The sequence below is a fragment of the Culex pipiens genome, chromosome 2 (assembly GCF_016801865.2).
Source record: "Culex pipiens pallens isolate TS chromosome 2, TS_CPP_V2, whole genome shotgun sequence".
Classification (NCBI taxonomy): Eukaryota; Metazoa; Arthropoda; class Insecta; order Diptera; family Culicidae; genus Culex; species Culex pipiens.
Genome location: NC_068938.1, coordinates 183160290 through 183178258, shown reverse-complemented (window position 1 = coordinate 183178258; position 17969 = coordinate 183160290). Strand labels below are relative to the sequence as shown.

At 34.2% G+C, this 17969-nt stretch overlaps 2 protein-coding genes across 14 annotated transcripts in view; both read right to left on the bottom strand.

Moving 5' to 3' along the window:
• LOC120428789 (single-stranded DNA-binding protein 3) overlaps positions 1-17969 on the bottom strand; it is a 79952-nt gene that overhangs the window by 47962 nt on the left and 14021 nt on the right. For 11 of the 13 annotated variants that reach the window (XM_039593927.2, XM_039593944.2, XM_039593903.2 and 8 more), the window contains exons 2-3: positions 11266-12061; positions 2436-2842 (exon numbers count right to left, since the gene is read on the bottom strand). In XM_039593927.2, coding sequence (XP_039449861.1) covers positions 2436-2491 — 56 coding nt within the window. In that variant the 5' untranslated portion in view covers positions 2492-2842; positions 11266-12061. The remainder of the gene's footprint in view (positions 1-2435; positions 2843-11265; positions 12062-17969) is intronic. The other 2 variants (XM_052708839.1, XM_039593896.2) reach the window with 2 other exon arrangements.
• On the bottom strand, positions 13828-14793 carry LOC120428853 (uncharacterized). Its single transcript, XM_039593979.2, has 2 exons — positions 14492-14793; positions 13828-14430 (listed from the first exon to the last, which is right to left on the bottom strand). Exons 1-2 carry the CDS (start codon positions 14721-14723, stop codon positions 14252-14254), a joined length of 411 nt encoding a protein of 136 aa, XP_039449913.1. The 5' UTR covers positions 14724-14793; the 3' UTR covers positions 13828-14251.

The following is a 17969-nucleotide window of genomic DNA, read 5'->3' as shown; positions in this document are numbered from 1 at the left end:
TTGTTTTCAGTTAATAAGACTTCTATTTCCATTTAAATTTGGATTTCTTTTTTTAAAAAAGTGGTTTTTTGCCCCCTGATTTTATGGACCGATTTTGAAAGGAAGAGGGGGGCGACAAAAAAATCAAAAATATTTGCAACGGCCTTAATTAAATTGGGCAAAAAAAATTCCGTGTACCATTTGTTTAAGTACAGTCCAGACTCGATTATCCGAAGGCCTTGGCAAAATTTCACTTCGGATAATCGAATCACGAAAAAAATGTTTTTTTCGTTGTCTTATTTTTGATTGTTGAGCTTAAGTATGACCCCTAAACTACTCTTAAATAATTAAGTTTTTTTTATCCAAGATGGCGACAAAAATGGCGGTGATGAAATATTGATAAAATGCAGTTTTTACTTTAATAGGCAATCAACCATTCAAATTTCACCAAAATTGGATCGCAGAACTCGAGTTTGATGTTGAAAGTAAGAAGATTAAAAGAATACGAATTATCCGAAGTCCCATACAAACCTTCGGATAATCGAATTTCGGATAATCGAAATTTCGGATAAATGAGGCTTCGGATAATCGAGTCTGGACTGTAGTCCCCATAAATATCAAAACTTTGCCAAAGACACTAAATCGATTACAAAATTTCTTTAGAAGATACAGATTTGCGAATATTTACGTACCATTTTTGAAAGGACAATACTATAATTTTTTTTTAAATTGGGGTTTTAAAAGATTTAAAAAAAATGGCTTTTGAAAAAAATGGTTTTTGAAAAAAATTGAAAAATGTGGTTTTTAAAACGATTTCAAAAACGTGTCAATTTTTTTTCCAAAAAAAAAATGTAAGGATGTTAAATTGAATTTTGGTATCGTTTTTGGTAAAATTTTTCGAAAAAATTGTCTTTTATCAAAGCTTATAAATAGTGTTCATTAGTGATCTGAACGCAGAAATGATTTTCAATAAAATGAAAACTAGGAATGATACATATTTCGAAGTGATATCAGATATGCCCTCATTTTTTCAATCGACGTTATCTTGGCAACTATGGATTCGATTTCATGTTAATTTTTTTCATTTCTTTGAATATTTTCAGATTTTCTAAATCACGTCTGGTTTTTAATAAAGCCTTAAAACTTAATATTGAACCTTTGCAAATCATTTTGACAGAAAAAATATTAAAATTATGCCGGAAATGAACTGTAATCCCACAAAACTACATTATTTGTAAATAAAAAAAAGAATTTTAAATCACCAGATTACATACAGTGTGAACTTTGTTTTAAAAATAAATCTCTCGAATCTCAAGCAATCTTCACAGTCAAAACGACATATTTTGCCTATATTTTTCAGGGCAAACTAGTTATGTTTCAATTTAAGTTAAGATTAATTGAAAGAAATGTACATAACTCTATAAAAATGTATTTTTTCTAAATTATTCTTAAAATGATTCAAGAAATTATTAGTGATATGCTTTTTAAAAATACTCAATTAGTAATAAACGCACCAATAAAAATGATAATGTAACTAAAATTTCTCTATGAAAAATGCAAAGAGTATAAAAGGATAAAACAATAATATTTTTGGATGTACCTTGAACAAATATACTTCATATTTAATATGTTTTCATTAATACATTTCAATCAACGCTTTCAGTTTATAAGTCAATCAATTTAATTCAATGCTCAAAATATATCCAATTATGCAAGGTATATGTTGTGTTTATAACAATAAATTTTAAATCGATTGAGTATTATATAAAACATTTTGCCTAATTCTAACAAAATCTTGTTTGATCTGTGAAATTTGATTCAGATTTTTTTCTAATTTAAATTGGTAATCTTTCTCATGATTGTTGTATTCTTTCAATTTTTATTTATAAAAAATGCCAGTAAAATAAAAATAATCTACAAATAAGCAAATAAACCTTTAATTGTTTGTTGAAGCGACCAGATAAGGTAAATATCTAACTGAAGGAAAAACTCTCTACACGTGTCACCTAGTGCCAACGCCAATCTCCAGTGAAGCACGATAAACTCAAATAAGAAGCACAAAACTTCCCACTCCTCTCAAGCGCGTAAAGATTTATGCGTTTCCCCCTCTCTAACGCTAACGAAACTTTTCCAAGCTCCCTTCTTCTTCGGGGTCATGGTCAACGCCGACGACGACGTCAACTCGAGCCTCGTTATGCTCTTTAGCCTTAACGATCTGTTGATTTTTACTGCCCCTTAACGAGCCACAGCCTGTTTCCCAGACTGTCCGAGGGAAGGGACCTACTGATTAGCGCGAATGGCGATTTTTTTTGTCGGTTTTTACGACAGGTAGATAAGAAGTCGAAAAACCTGCCGTCAAGGTCGACAACCGGTTGCCTACCTGTAGGAGGCACGTGTGCGTGTTTGGGAGTATAACTTAAGGAGTTGAGTTGTGACATTAAAAAAGAAGTACTTACTTTTCTCTAGCTTGTGCATCCGATGGCACCGCTGCCCCCTTTCCTTTAGCGTACATTTTGATAGCACTTAATTTTTAAATATCTTCCTCTTAAACGTTACACTCTAGTATCAACTTGTTTACACCCGCGTTTTAAGGTGAAGTGCGCGCACCTGCCTTTCTGCACTGGTACAAATACGCACACCAATTTTACGCACTTGCTCCCACGCTCTCACACACACAAGCGCTCACAGTGGAGCTGATTTTCTTCGACAATTTGTTGGTTTTTCCTTTTAGTGTGTGTTTTTTCTGCTCTTGTTGACGTTTCAATTTGACAGCCCGGATCCGGACTGCGTGTGACCTGTGGGTACAGGTGTTTGTCACTGTGCACTGTTGGTTTTTTGTTTACTTCAAGTCCGGCGACCGGTTCTGGGGAAAAGAAAAGATAAAGAAAGTAACACAATTATTCCATCATGTAGTACAGAGCGAGCCGGTCTTATCACTGATTGCGCAAATTGGTGAGGAGAGTTTCTACACACCAGAGCTCCGTATTCGACAAGTTAGGTTAGAATTTGAAACAATTTGAAAACAACTTTCAAAACGATTGACGAATCTCTTCATTAGCCGGTCTTTGGTATGCTAAAAGAGAAGGATCCTCTTTCCAGCATATCCTTTTACAAATACCTTCTCGAGCATAAAAAAAAACACTAATACCATCAAAATCTCCGAGGAAAGGACGAGAAAACGCTCTCACCAATACACGTGCATCGAAAAAAAGGAAACTTTTTTTTCGCTACACTGAAACAACCAGCTACGCTTTCTTCAGGCAAAAGATTGTAGGAGTTTAGGGACCTCCCCCACCTTCCACAAAGTGATGATGAGCTACTAAACGGTTTCGTGAGCCACGTTTTATGACGACACTCTGGACACGTGTCAGCCGCCAATGTGTGTGTGTGAGTGGTGACTCCGATGTCAAGGGTCGATATGTGTGCATCATTCAGGCAAGCCAATGGAAAAGTTCGAACATTGAGGTTAACATGGGTGGTAAAGTAGAAAAACGGAATGCTCGGAAGGGAAAATGTGAAGTGATGTTGAGAGGTTGAGTGGAAACCAGGGCGACCCGACTGGACCGATCGGAGCGCAGAAACTAGTGCAAACTAAATCGATGATGGAAATGAGCCTGGGAAGAGCAAATATTTGATTGGATTTAGTTGGCCTCAAATACCAAGCTACCATTTTTAACAATGAAATATTACAAATCCAACTACAGATAATTTAACAAAATAACATTTATAATAATCATATTAAATAAACAACAATATTATAACATACACAAAAAAAAAAAACAATATTATATATTTTTAAGTTGATTCCAGAAATGTACTAAAATTTAGTTTGTTTCATTATTTTCAAAATTTGTTAACAAATAATTCTCAAATTCATAAAATTCTAAATGTATCTGAACTTTATTGGAAAATGCGATAATTTCCAGAATTTTGAAACAAAAGGAAGTGCTTTAAACATTGTTCCAGTTGTGATGATGCTAAAAACTGCCAAAATATCAAGAATTTATTTTTATTTTGCAAAGATCTTATGTTTTTTTATATGTGGTCAAAAATTCTAAATTTTTAAAAATGCTTAAAGTGCCCTTTTTGAGGTGAAATACATGAACAATATACAATGTATTATTATTATTTAAAAAAAAAACTTTAAATACAATTTGCATAGAACTTATTCAATTCAAACAAAAATTAAAAAAAACTCTGAATATATTTAAAGTACGTTTGCAAGAAAATAATATTTCGAATTTTTGTCTTCCTCCTCCTCCAAAATTTCCCTGAAAATCAGGAAGCAAAAAAACTAGAATAAAATTTACATTATAAATGAAAAAACTTGTAAAATTGATTGTAAACTATTCAGAATACAATGCATAATAGGATGTAACAAAAATGACTTTTTGGCGGGCATTCAAGGGTTTGTTCCGGTGGGCATACTAAGCTCAAATCCAAAATATGAGCTTGATTGGACGTAACAGGAGCTGGCGCTCCGCCCTTCAATTTTAAATGGGATTTAACCCGTAAAAAAAGATTTTTTCAAAAATGTCACTTTTTGAGGCATTTTGGCCACCAATGCGTTTACCAAAAACATCACTGGCGTGTAGGCCAGATCCTTGCGCATCTTTTGGTATATATAACATTGACATTTGGAGCACCCTGAAGCTCAGTACAGGCCTTCAAAGTTTGGCATTTTTTCGAAAAATCGGCCCCGGCAAAATCAAATGGCGTCTAGGGCGTCGCGAAGCGCGACGCATATCTTTTTTGCCGGGACCGATTTTTCGAAAAAAATGCCAAACTTTGAAGGCTTGTACTGAGCTTCAGGGTGCTCCAAATGTCAATGTTATATATACCAAAAGATGCGCATTGGTGGCCAAAATGCCTCAAAAAGTGACATTTTTGAAAAAATCTTTTTTTACGGGTTAAATCCCATTTAAAATTGAAGGGCGGAGCGCCAGCTCCTGTTACGTCCAATCAAGCTCATATTTTGGATTTGGGCTAAGTATGCCCACCGGAACAAACCCTTGAATGCCCGCCAAAATGTCATTTTTGTTACACTCTAATGCATAATGCATGTATTTTTTTTATCTATTTTTCATTCAATTAAGGTGAAACGGGAAGGCAGCGCCATATAGACACCACGACTCTAGTTTTTGGAAGCACCTTTAATGTAAATTCCATAATCCAAGAAGCTCAGCTTTTTTTGACGACGCTAAATATGACAATAGCAAGCAATCTGTCGAGCTCAGATATAGATTTAAGTCGAACAGAAGATGTCCAAGAACTAGTTTCCCGTTTCACCTTAAGACTTTTAAATCTTTTGCATATTTAGAATATTGGGACCACCGACAAACAAGCTTTAGAATTTTATTTTCATAAATTCATTGATATTATGCAAATCTTTAATAGTTATACACCTGTTTAGGGCAAAAACATTGAATAAGTCTAACAAATTAAATGCATATCATATGATTTGAAACAGGCAAATGCATTAATTCAATTTATTTACTCCCAAACTACAAAGAATTCACAAATATCAGGTGCAATATTTTTTTTATTAACATATATAAAAATACATAAATACATAAATTTCATTTTCCATTTGATAGTTCAAAATCAAAATTTTTAAATTACTTAAAATTTTAAAAAACGGTTTCCTGGCCAAATAAACACTTTTTTATAAAACCTATTTTAGTTTAATTAAGGTATTTAGTCCACTTAAAATGGATCCAAAAACTAAAATTTTCGAAAAAATGACAAAAAGACATTTTATAATAATTATATCTTATTATATGATCTAGCCAAACATTTGAAAAAGTCATATGAAACTTTAAAATGCCGTTTTGACAGTATCTGGAACAAAGTGCCTAAGAGACAAAAAACATATTTTTAATAACCGAAAATTAATCGTGCAATTAGCAAAGTTGATGTTCACATTTTTAAAAAAATCTATGAACCACTGACGACAATTAAATTTTATCCTAATTTCAATTGAATAACATATTGTTCTGTAAAAAAAATGAAAAATTTGCTTCCAACATTTTTTTTCTTCAGTATTGAGATGTTCGCAAATGATCTAGCTATTTCGGAAACAAATAAAACTGTCTTGCTGAAGTCAACCTCTGAAAAGACGTTTTTTTAATACCTACTCAATTTGCACCAATAGTCAATTATTCATTTTGGCAAAAACAATAAAAATTTCAATAGTTTTGACAAATGATTTAATTATCAGTAGAAAATAATATATATTTCACAAAATACCGTCATCAGGGGTGACTTTGTTTCTTAGGGGGTGAGATTGGATCATACATATTCTAGCATTTGGTTTTTTTTATATTTATATTTATTCAGATTTTCTTTTCCATGTTCATTAAGTAAAAAATAATATTGGTGACTTTTCACCTAAATTTTGAATACAAGCAACTTTCATTTATTCATGAAATATTTCAGCATTTGTGTATGACCCAATCTCACCCCAACCCAATGTCACCTTTAATGACGGTATTAAGCTACTTGAACTTTCGCTAAACAAATATGGAAAAGCTACAAATTAGTCAAATAAATTAAGTTGTAAAGCTGTCATAACTAAAATGAAAATAAATTGAATATAACATTACAAATAACTATTGTATAAAAACAAGCAAAAACAAACTCTACCCAACGCTCGATGATTGATTGCGCTGGGACAGTGCCGGGGCCAATTCGTTCGCTAGTTCGTTCATTTCTCCTCGCACTCGACTCAACAAATCTAGTTCATCTTCCGGAAGTAAAACCTCCTCTTTCGTTGGAGAGTACAATACCTTCTTGGAAAGTGTGCGGTTTGCCCCCGAAAAAAAAAACAACCAACTATAAACTGTGTACCTACATCGAGCTCAGTCACAGCCACACAGACGAAGCAGAAGAGCAGCAAAAGCAGAAGCGAAGAAGTCGAGCGCTCGCGACCTGCAAAACGAAGCAACTCATGAAAACTTTAACTGTACTCATTTTTTTTCTTCTTTTCTCGCTTCTTCTCACTTCTTCCGAGCTCGAACCCATCAATGCCGCCACCTCACGGGGTGTTGTTGTTATTTTTATTAGTGTGTTTTTTTTTCTGACACACAGAAATGTGTCTCCCCGAAAGCACAAAGACAACGAGACAAGCAACCGAGCAAACTATTGTGCCTGTATTGTGGGTCTGTCCTCTGGTGGGGTGAGTGAGTGGGAAAGCAAGAGGAAGAAAAATGCAACCCGCGAGCAGAGCGGCAATAAACCATCATCGATACACGGGTAAAGGGTACAGTGCAAGGGAGTGGATTGTAATTTTGTCAATAACTTCCATTCAAATAAAATCTGAACATCTAATTCATAACAAAACATGTTTCCATTAAATTTAAAAATGGATGAGATGGCTTCACACAACAATTTAAAATTCACCAAATTTGTGCTTGATCAGAAAATGATGATTTAAATTTTGCACATATTTGTGGACGATTAAAGTGGAATGACCGTAATACCTACTTTTGTTTCGATGATAAGAAATTCAAAAAAAAATATTCCAGATTGCAGCGATGTTTAGACATGCGTGCAACTTGTGGAAAGCTCTATACAAAAGTGCACACCTCAAACTACATCAGAAAAAAAAAACTTTCTAAGACACATACACCAAGACTCTGCTTCAAACCGACGATAGCTTTTATCTTGGACACTCACCATAGTAGGCAAGCGGGGTGGAGAGGTGGTGTGCATTCTGATGTGTGCATAATTGAGGAGTGAATATTTTCTGGCTGTGCGTCGAATTAGGTGCAAAATTGACAATATGGTTGCAAGTAATATCTACTAATTAATAAATTTGATTTTATTTATTTATTGAATATAGGAGCAAAACTAACTGTGTAAGTGTAATAAGTAAATTTTAGTTTTACTTCAAAGCGAATATTATTCAATGTTTTTTAGTCCCTATTTCCTGACCGAAATAATAAAATAATTAAAATAATTTCAAATGAAGTTCCAAAATTTGATAACGAATATTCAACTTGTGTTCAATAACCCACACAATATTTAAAATAGGAAAAAAACATTTTTAAATCAATGTCATAGCTTTTTCGTGAAAGAATCAAAAAAACCATTTTGATTTGAAATGAATTTATAAATTAATCTTACTTTCTTTCAAATTTGATACATTGCATCAAATAATCAAAATTTAAATTTGAGATTATGGTGAACTTGAAGTTATGAGGTTTTTATTAATTTATTTTTTCTTGCAGTTATATATTATAATTTAAATTTATGTCTCTAGACGTTGGTCGAGGTTGAAAAAGCAAGTTTTGAAGTTTAATTTATTGAATTAAAATAACACTAAATTTCGAAATATTTGCTTGATTTTTTTATGCCGTTATTATTTCTTTTTAAATAGCAACAATAGTTATCATAATAAAATAAGGTAAAAAAGCGATACAATTCTCGCAATTTCCAAAAAGCAAAACGTCAACATATTTTTGAACAATTAACAAACTTTTTCCCAAAATTGGCAATGTTTGATAAAACCTACCCAAAATTGGCAATCGTTTACAATTCCAAATGAAACTAAAACGATGCTCAAATACACAGAATAAAAAATCAAAACAAGTCATCCACCTGTGTAATTAGTTCGAGGGATTCCCATTGACATGATACAATGTTGGAAGTGATTTTTCTTCTTTCAAACATTTAAATAAGAAAACAGTAAAAATATAATTTTACAACGGAGAATGTTTACAGATTTTGTGTCCGAAAAATATGTGTAATCTTATATTATATCTTTAAAAATGTGTAAATTTAATACTTTTAATGTAAAATTTCGCACAAACCACAAAAATTCAGGTTTAATTACTGAAAAAGAAAGTTTTTTTTTTTCCAAAAACATAATTATTTTTTAAATTTCTTTAAATGTCTTTAACGCCTTAACTAGTATTCAATCTGATACGGCAGCGATTCTCAACCTTCTTCTAGGCCGGTACCCCCTGCCATGTAAATCAAGTAGGCCTGGTACCCCCTTTAATTTATTGAATTAAAATAACACTAAATTTCGAAATATTTGCTTGATTTTTTTATGCCGTTATTATTTCTTTTTAAATAGCAACAATAGTTATCATAATAAAATAAGGTAAAAAAGCGATACAATTCTCGCAATTTCCAAAAAGCAAAACGTCAACATATTTTTGAACAATTAACAAACTTTTTCCCAAAATTGGCAATGTTTGATAAAACCTACCCAAAATTGGCAATCGTTTACAATTCCAAATGAAACTAAAACGATGCTCAAATACACAGAATAAAAAATCAAAACAAGTCATCCACCTGTGTAATTAGTTCGAGGGATTCCCATTGACATGATACAATGTTGGAAGTGATTTTTCTTCTTTCAAACATTTAAATAAGAAAACAGTAAAAATATAATTTTACAACGGAGAATGTTTACAGATTTTGTGTCCGAAAAATATGTGTAATCTTATATTATATCTTTAAAAATGTGTAAATTTAATACTTTTAATGTAAAATTTCGCACAAACCACAAAAATTCAGATTTAATTACTGAAAAAGAAAGTTTTTTTTTTTCAAAAAACATAATTATTTTTTAAATTTCTTTAAATGTCTTTAACGCCTTAACTAGTATTCAATCTGATACGGCAGCGATTCTCAACCTTCTTCTAGGCCGGTACCCCCTGCCATGTAAATCAAGTAGGCCTGGTACCCCCTTTGAGAATCGCTGTGATACGGGACTATTTTTATTCAACATTATTTTTCAAATTTCAAAAATTCAAATTTTGTGGATGGCTTTAAATTCAGAGTTTTACATTTGATAATTGTGGAAGGAACTGTCATTATTTCATAATTTAAATATTATATTTTCAGGTAGAATACTCGAATGTTTTTTATTTACAAAGTATTATAAAAGTTTTACAATTATTGGCTGTTACAAATTAAATAGATTAATGATTTCATAATTCGTTCTGATTTTTTGAGAAAATTTTAAAAGAGTCGGCATTGAAACTTGAAAAAAAATCACAAGTTGTGTATTTTTCCCGTTAAATATTTTTAGTATTTTTTAAGAGATATAAAAATAATTTTAAAAAACTTACGCCTTTCTCAAATGCCATTCTTGAATGGCTGGCTCCATAGATATACAAATCTATTAGGTCGATGCAAATATTTTTCACAGTTTTTGTCCGTCGGCTCTGACCGAGGTCGAGGGGGGGGGGGACAAAAAAAAATAAAAAATACAGAAAATTAAATAACAAGCCATAATCTCAACATTGGGAAAAAAGTGTTTTTTTTTTTGCAAAACAACTGATCTAGTGTAAAATGCATGTACTAGATCAGTTGTTTTGCAATCATTATTTTTCAAAAAATGTTAGATTTGAGGAAAACAAAAAAACAAACATGTTGAAAATTATTCTAAACGCAGGGGAATCCTTTTTAAATTGATTTCATTTGATTGCACTTAAATTTCCTTTAAATTTCTAAGCTCTTTGAATTTTTTTTTGCCCCTGATTTTTCGTGCCGATTTTGAATGGGGGGGGGGGAACAAAAACTTTTAAAAATATGTGTACTAGCCTTATATAAGCCTAGAATGACATGTCCACAAAGCTTCATTGAAATCGGAGAGGGTCAACCGAATCCCTATTTGGAATAGAATTGCTCAAAAACAAAATTTGACTAATATTTTCAGCCTACTTTTTAGAAATAAGAAATACTAAATTAAAAAAAAATATTTCTACAATCCGAAATAGTCTTGCACAATATTTTCATTTCAAGAATCTATCCCGCTCCACTCTACGGTCGGCATCATGTCCATCCAATACACTCTATTGATGATGATATATCCCAACGAAAATACCCTACAAAAATACATACAAACGCACACAAACACACTCCCATCGACATCGTTCAATATGTATCTCCCGTGAAGTGATTGTTGATTTTCGCTTCCCTCCACAATATTCACAGTGCAAAACTCACACACACACACAGCCAGGTCTTCATCACTCGTGTCACGCGCGCAACAGAGACAACCAGACAGAGCACAGACGACGATCTGCCGTAGTACAAACTCACACCACCAGGTGGTGCGCTGCTGTCACACACGCACACAGATTTGCTACGTCTCGTTTCGTTTTTTTTTACTTCGATTGAGTGGAGATTGGAGAATTTTACATTACTCCCTCGCCGAACGCTGAAGAAGCTTGTACTTGTCGAGAATACGGAGTTGGTCCAAGATTTATTGCATGCACGTGAATCATCTGATTTGGACGAGAGAGAGAGAGAGGCGGAGATACTCACACATATTTGCCCACTTATCAGCTCACTTTTTAGTAATCATTACTAAAACTAGTATTATTTGTTTGTTTTACTAATGTGGTGCTGCTCACACACCGTGCAGATTGGATCTTCTCGGTCGCGGTCACTTGCTGCTCATGTCATCCGCGATACGCGATTGCTATCCCGAAACCGTAGATTGTATTCCGGTCCACCACGGATTCACACCACGGAACTCCGGCTCCGACCGAAGAACCTGGACACCAATTCCCAAATTCTTCTCTCCGAGGAGGTTCAATACGTTCCGTACGCGCGTTGCGATGCGTTAAGCTCTGCTACTGCTTATCCACTAAATGAAGCCTCACTTCATCAAAAACCAGCTTCACCACATAACGAATGCTCACGCACACACCCTTCTGTATCACAGCGCTGCCACCAACACAAACAAACACGCGAGCGCGTCGGTGAATGTCGTTCTTCCCTTCTTTCCACCCAGGGGGCTTCTCTAACACCCGCCTTGTCACAACGCGCAATGATTTGCTAACTACTACACCGGCAAACTAGTGGCCCCGATTGCACCAATACCACCTTGAAAAAAAAAACGCACGCGAGTGGACGGCACTCACACCGGCGACGGTAACGTTCCGGTAATAGCGGCCGCACTGTACTCTTCTTCACGGCTCATACCGCGTAGACCCACTCGCGCGTTGAAGAACCTCCAGCCCGTGTGTATTTGTACCGCCAAGGGGATGATGACGGTGGTCGTCGTCGTCGTCGTGATGATGATGGTTTCTTCCTACTCCGCCGACTCGTTCTCTACCTAGGGAAGCGGAAAAAATACGGCAAACGGCCAAGAGGGAGAAATAATAAGTTGAAACAGCATGAATACATACATGAAAGATCATTAAATGATATATACGGAGAGGGACAGAGAGGAAGAAGAGACCCGAAGAACAAAAAATAACCTTTGGCAGGGGCGTCCGGAAGTGGGACCCGGTACGGTGATTCCCAAAATGTTCGATTGAATCGAAAACATAAACCGTGCGTCTCCATGATCATATGAAGTAACATCATAGCAAAATCATGGAGACGCATAGTCACTAGCCCGGGTCAAAAAAATTAAAGTTGCTCAAATCAAAAATTATATGAGATTGCCCGAAAGAGTACTCAAAATGGAGGTTTAGGCCAAAATTTCAGCTCATTTGGTTGAAAACTGGCTTGCCTTGAGCAGGAACAAGTTTAAATGGGAATTAACCCGTAAAACTGGAGCATTTAGGTAAATTGCTCTGTACAAGTCAGCCGTTAACAAATGACGACTTTTGCATACCATGGGGTCCTATGGGATGGTCTGGGGAACAATTCCTCCGAAGGGTGCAAGACGATCCGAGGTCCCTGTTCTTGCCTTGAACCGGATTCATTCCAGCGTCGCAGAAATTCTCATGGTCCCAGCTAAATGTATAGGGAAAAATCAAAGCACACTAAGAAGGCTGCCTCGATCAGAGGACGCCATATGGCAATCAGCCACCACGTGGCAGGGAAATAACTTCAAATTCGGCTTCAAAATTACATTTCGCGTTGTTAAGGTGTTTTTGATCAAATATCTGGTTGAATAAAGTGTCCTAGAAATAACAAAACCACTTTAAAAGCAAAAATTGATGATACCCTCCTGCCACGTGGTGGCTGATTGCCATGTGGCGTCCTCTGATCGAGGCAGCCTTCTTAGTGTGCTTTGATTTTTCCCTATACATTTAGCTGGGACCATGAGAATTTCTGCGACGCTGGAATGAATCCGGTTCAAGGCAAGAACAGGGACCTCGGATCGTCTTGCACCCTTTGGAGGAATTGTTCCCCAGACCATCCCATAGGACCCCATGGTATGCAAAAGTCGTCATTTGTTAACGGCTGACTTGTACAGAGCAATTTACCTAAATGCTCCAGTTTTACGGGTTAATTCCCATTTAAACTTGTTCCTGCTCAAGGCAAGCCAGTTTTCAACCAAATGGGCTGAAATTTTGGCCTGAGCCTCCATTTTGAGTACTCTTTCAGGAAATCTCATATAATTTTTGATTTGAGCAACTTTAATTTTTTGGACCCAGGCTAATAGTCACTTTGTAAAGATGAAATGTACCATGCGTTTCCACAATGTATGTCAACGATTTCGGGAACTAAAATTAGTGAAAATCACTCGAAATACTTATCAAAGGCGATAAAAGACTCTCCATGGAAAGAGTTTCACTAAACACTCACTGAGAGAGAAACCCGAAAGAGACCAAGACTCTCTTCATTTGCGTGAAATTTTGGTAAGTATAAAGCTCAGCGAATGAACTTCAAAATTCTAAAAACGGGAGCAATTTCGTTCCCAGTCGTTGCAGGTGAAACGTCAAAATATGCTTGAACTTTTGGTAGATGGCTAAATTTAAAAAGTTTTATTTATAATTGTACGACCAAAATTATCGCCAAATGTTGCTGAACGATTACTTTTTTATTTTCAAATCTGTGTTGTCGAAAAGCAAGTTTATTAAAAAGCTTTAAAGAGTTAAGTTAATAATACGAAACACAAAATATGGCATACACACTTCGAAAAAATCGTGTAATTTTCTGTTTTTTCAATGCACATAACTGGAGCGTCAAATAAGACGCAAAATTATGTCTCATTTGAAAATTACACGAACCACACAACCAACCGAGGTCGTGTAATATTACGCTTTACGCTATTCTTGTGGGAAAATATTCTTATTGGAATCGACTATTTCTTACTAATGAAAAGAAACATGTTTATACTCGATTTCATCGATATTTTTTATTGAAAAATCACCATAATTATATTTCACTCATCACAATTTTTCACGTTTAGTCGCAACACTTCAGTTTGTTTTTCCTTCTAGTTTGATCATAGAATTCCTCCGAAGGTCAGATGTTGTTCCGTCGCCAAATTCCTGACGGGTCTCAGAAGGTCGCTCGCACTCAGTTCTCTCATGCCATTTATTGTCCTCACCGGGCTGAGTTCGTCCTAACAGGTCGTGACCACCCGGCTGATTCGATCCGATCCCCATGGTTCACGTCCGTAGTAGCTTTTGGTTCCTACGGCCAGATCACTTTTCTTCGGAAACTTGGAAGTTTGGTAGAAGTTGCCGTCTGTTACGGCCTGGTCAAAGTGGAAATTCCTGGACGAATTCCGACGGAGAACATCTGTGAAATCATCAACAAATTAATTATCAATCTGAAAAACACAAAAACCAGTTATATTTACCATTACGGACGAATTTAGGTCGAATTTTGAAGAAAGACTGCGCCTCAACCGCAGCCGCTGCAATGTTTTGATTTACAACAACATGGCTGACGTTTGTTACACTGCCAAGCAGAATGAAGCAAACCGTCGCGAAATTAAGTTTCGTTTCACTTAAAATTACATCAAAGTACACGCTCCAGTCATGTGCATTGAACGAAACGTAAAATTCAATCAAAAGTGTTTTGTTGATCATTTCATTAGATGTAATATTCTAGTTTTGTTTGCGTGGCTAAAATTTTAACTGTTGTGTGATAATTAACATTATTTTACATCGCGTTTCGGATTACATGCTTTGTTTTTAAGTGAAGTTTGTGATTACGTCATGTGTAAAATTTATATTTTTTTAGTGTGTATGAAAAATTCTCTGTTTTTTTTATTTTTGTATTTTTTTTAACTACATGAAACTATGATTAGTGATTTACAATCATGTAAATAGAGGATTTGATGAATTTTCCGCGCTATATAATTATGAGATTTTCTACATGTAACCTCTTAAACGAAAGATTTTTGAAGTGAAGATAAAAACATTAAACACAATTTGGAATTTTATTGATTGCGCTTCTGACCTTCAATTCTTTAGCAATTTCTAAAAAATGTTTTTTTTTTTAACATTTAAAAAATCGATAAATATTTGAAATTTCTGGAAAGTTATCCTTGTTATTTCTAATAAATTTGAAACTCAATCCTGAAAACTACCATATTTACAGAAGAAAATGAAAAAAACATCGAATTGTAAATTGTAATATGTAAATTTACCTCTTTTCATGTAGTTCATAAGCTTTATCAATTTGTTGAATAAAAAATAATTATAAAGGAAAAGATTAAAGGTACGTCTTGCTCACACCTTTTCTGAGATAATATTAAAAATTCAGTGCTGTTTTTAGATTTCATAAATCTTAAATGTTTTGCATCCTGACTTTTTTTTTAAAGCATTTAGTACAAAACTTCAAAAAAAACATTTTTGCTGGCTTATTATAGTTTTTAAAGAGTTTAACATTCTATCAATTTGACTAAAAATTAAAAGACAAGCGGTTGCAACAGTTTTTGAGAATATTAATTTTAACATACGTAGATAAGAAAATATTTTCTAAATTAAAATACATCGTATTTTTATTCTTTGTTAGGCCGTTGCAAATATTTTTCTATGTTTAATATTTTAAAAACAGTTTCATTGCAACAGTTTTTGAGAATATTAATTTTAACATACGTAGAAAAGAAAATATTTTCTAAATTAAAATACATCGTCTTCTTTTTCTTTGTTAGGCCGTTGCAAATATTTTTCTATGTTTATCCTTTCCTTTAAAATCGCCCCAAAAAAAAGGAGGCAAATGTTTGTTTCATAAAACTTTAAAAACTTATGGAAAAAATCGAATCAAATACAGTCCAGACTCGATTATCCAAAGCCTCGATTATGGGACTTCGAATAATCGAATCATGAAGAAAAAAAATCGTATGTTTTTTATTTTCTTGCTTTAAACATCAAAATTGAGTTCTGTGACCGCATTTTCGACAAATTTGACTGGTTGATTGCCGATTAAATTAAAAAATGCATTTTTTCAATATTTCATCACCGCTTCTTTGGCCGCCATTTTGGATTTAAAAAATTCTAAATCATTTTAGAGCAGTTTAGGGGTCATACTTAATCTCAACAATCAAAAATAAGACAACAGAAAAAAATTTTTTTGGTGGTTCGATTATTCGAAGTTTTGATTATCCGGAGTGAAATTTCGCCAAGGCCCTCGGATAATCGAGTCTGGACTGTAAAAACAATTTTAAATGCATTTTTGATTGAATTTTTGTTTAATTCCAATGTGTAATTCCGCAAAAAGTTTTATTAGCAATATTTTTTTTATCAAAACCTAAATATTTTGAAAACTTGATAACAAAACAACTGGGCTAGTGTAAAATGCATTTTAACCCTTTCAGGCCTGAATTAAAAAAAAAATGGAAAAATAATTCTTATGAACATACGAAAGTTATAGGCTAGTTTTGGAAATTTTGATATTTTGGTCATAATTGAACCATCAGGCTCGAAAGGGTTAAAACACATTTTAATTTTTTTAGAAATTATGTTTTTGTATGATGTAAATAATAAAACCAGAACATATTTACAGTGGCCTAAAAATCATCACAAATTAAAAATAATTTTAAAAAATAAAAGAAAGACATAATGAATTATTTCGAAATATTTAAAATGCATTCGGCTCTTGAAAAGCATGAAAAGATTCTCTTTTATTGAACAAATTTTGACGATTTTTGTTCCAAATTGACTTTCCATTCTCAGACGCCAATGTGGGTCGCCCCTGGGGGTGGATGGAGGAAGCGACAGAGAGCACGACATAACGAAGCAAAATATACTGCCACATACACACACACACCATTCAGACAACAACACCAGGAACAGTGAAAATAAGAGGAAGAGTCCAAATGCCCTCGCAGGGCGTGCAAGCTCGAGCATGACTCGTTGCGGTTTGTTTTTTTCTACCTTTGAGTCAATTTGATTGACAACCTAGTCTGAAGTTTTGTTAATGGTGAATGGGTGAATGATTTTCTTAATTTTAATCAAGAGTATCACAAATATATCTTTGTATCATCAGAATACATTTTGAGTTCATTTTTGAAAATCATCATTTTTTCTGGTTTGAATTCCAAGAAACGAGAAATACTTTCCACATTTTCTGCTAATTCATGATATTTATAGCATCGGCGAGAAGCAGCTCTCCAGTGGCAGCCACGGTGCCAAACAAATGGAACAACGCCGCAGATAAGAAGATAATCAATGTGTACGATTTTTCTTTTCCCTCCTCAGCTCCCTCTCCACCCAGTAGCTTTCCAACCGGGAAGGTAAGGAGGCCTTCTCCCCCCCCCCCCCCCCCTAAGTCACGCCCCAGACCCTCGCCATCGCGGCTAATTTTGCCAAAGTCTACACTTAATATTTTCTTGGTCAGTCGGAACGATTTCGAGGCAAAAAATTGAAAACCTTTAAAAATATGCAAAATAAATAAATACTAAAACAGTAAAACTTAAAAAAAAGTCACAATGCAATAAATTTAACTTGAACATTTTAAATACTAACACTGAAACAGACTTAACATCACAATTACCAAATTAACAACTGCTTTTCTTTTGTGAAATGTTAACCTCAATGACCTGAGTTAATTTTAAAACCATATTTTTACCTGAAAAAGAGCACACGACTCTCATTAAACCCTACCAGCAGCTGGTTAGAAACCTCATTCAAAAAGAAACCAAAAAACAAGTGCGAAAGGATAGGACAAATATTTGGCAGGTACCTTGAACCAAGGACTTATTTAAACGTAAACACCGAAGCGTATTTCTTGAGAGTTTGAGTAGGACCTAATATTTTATTTTTTGGATAAATTTTGTTCATTTGATCATATTGATTGAATTTATGATTTAAAATAAAATTATACAAGAT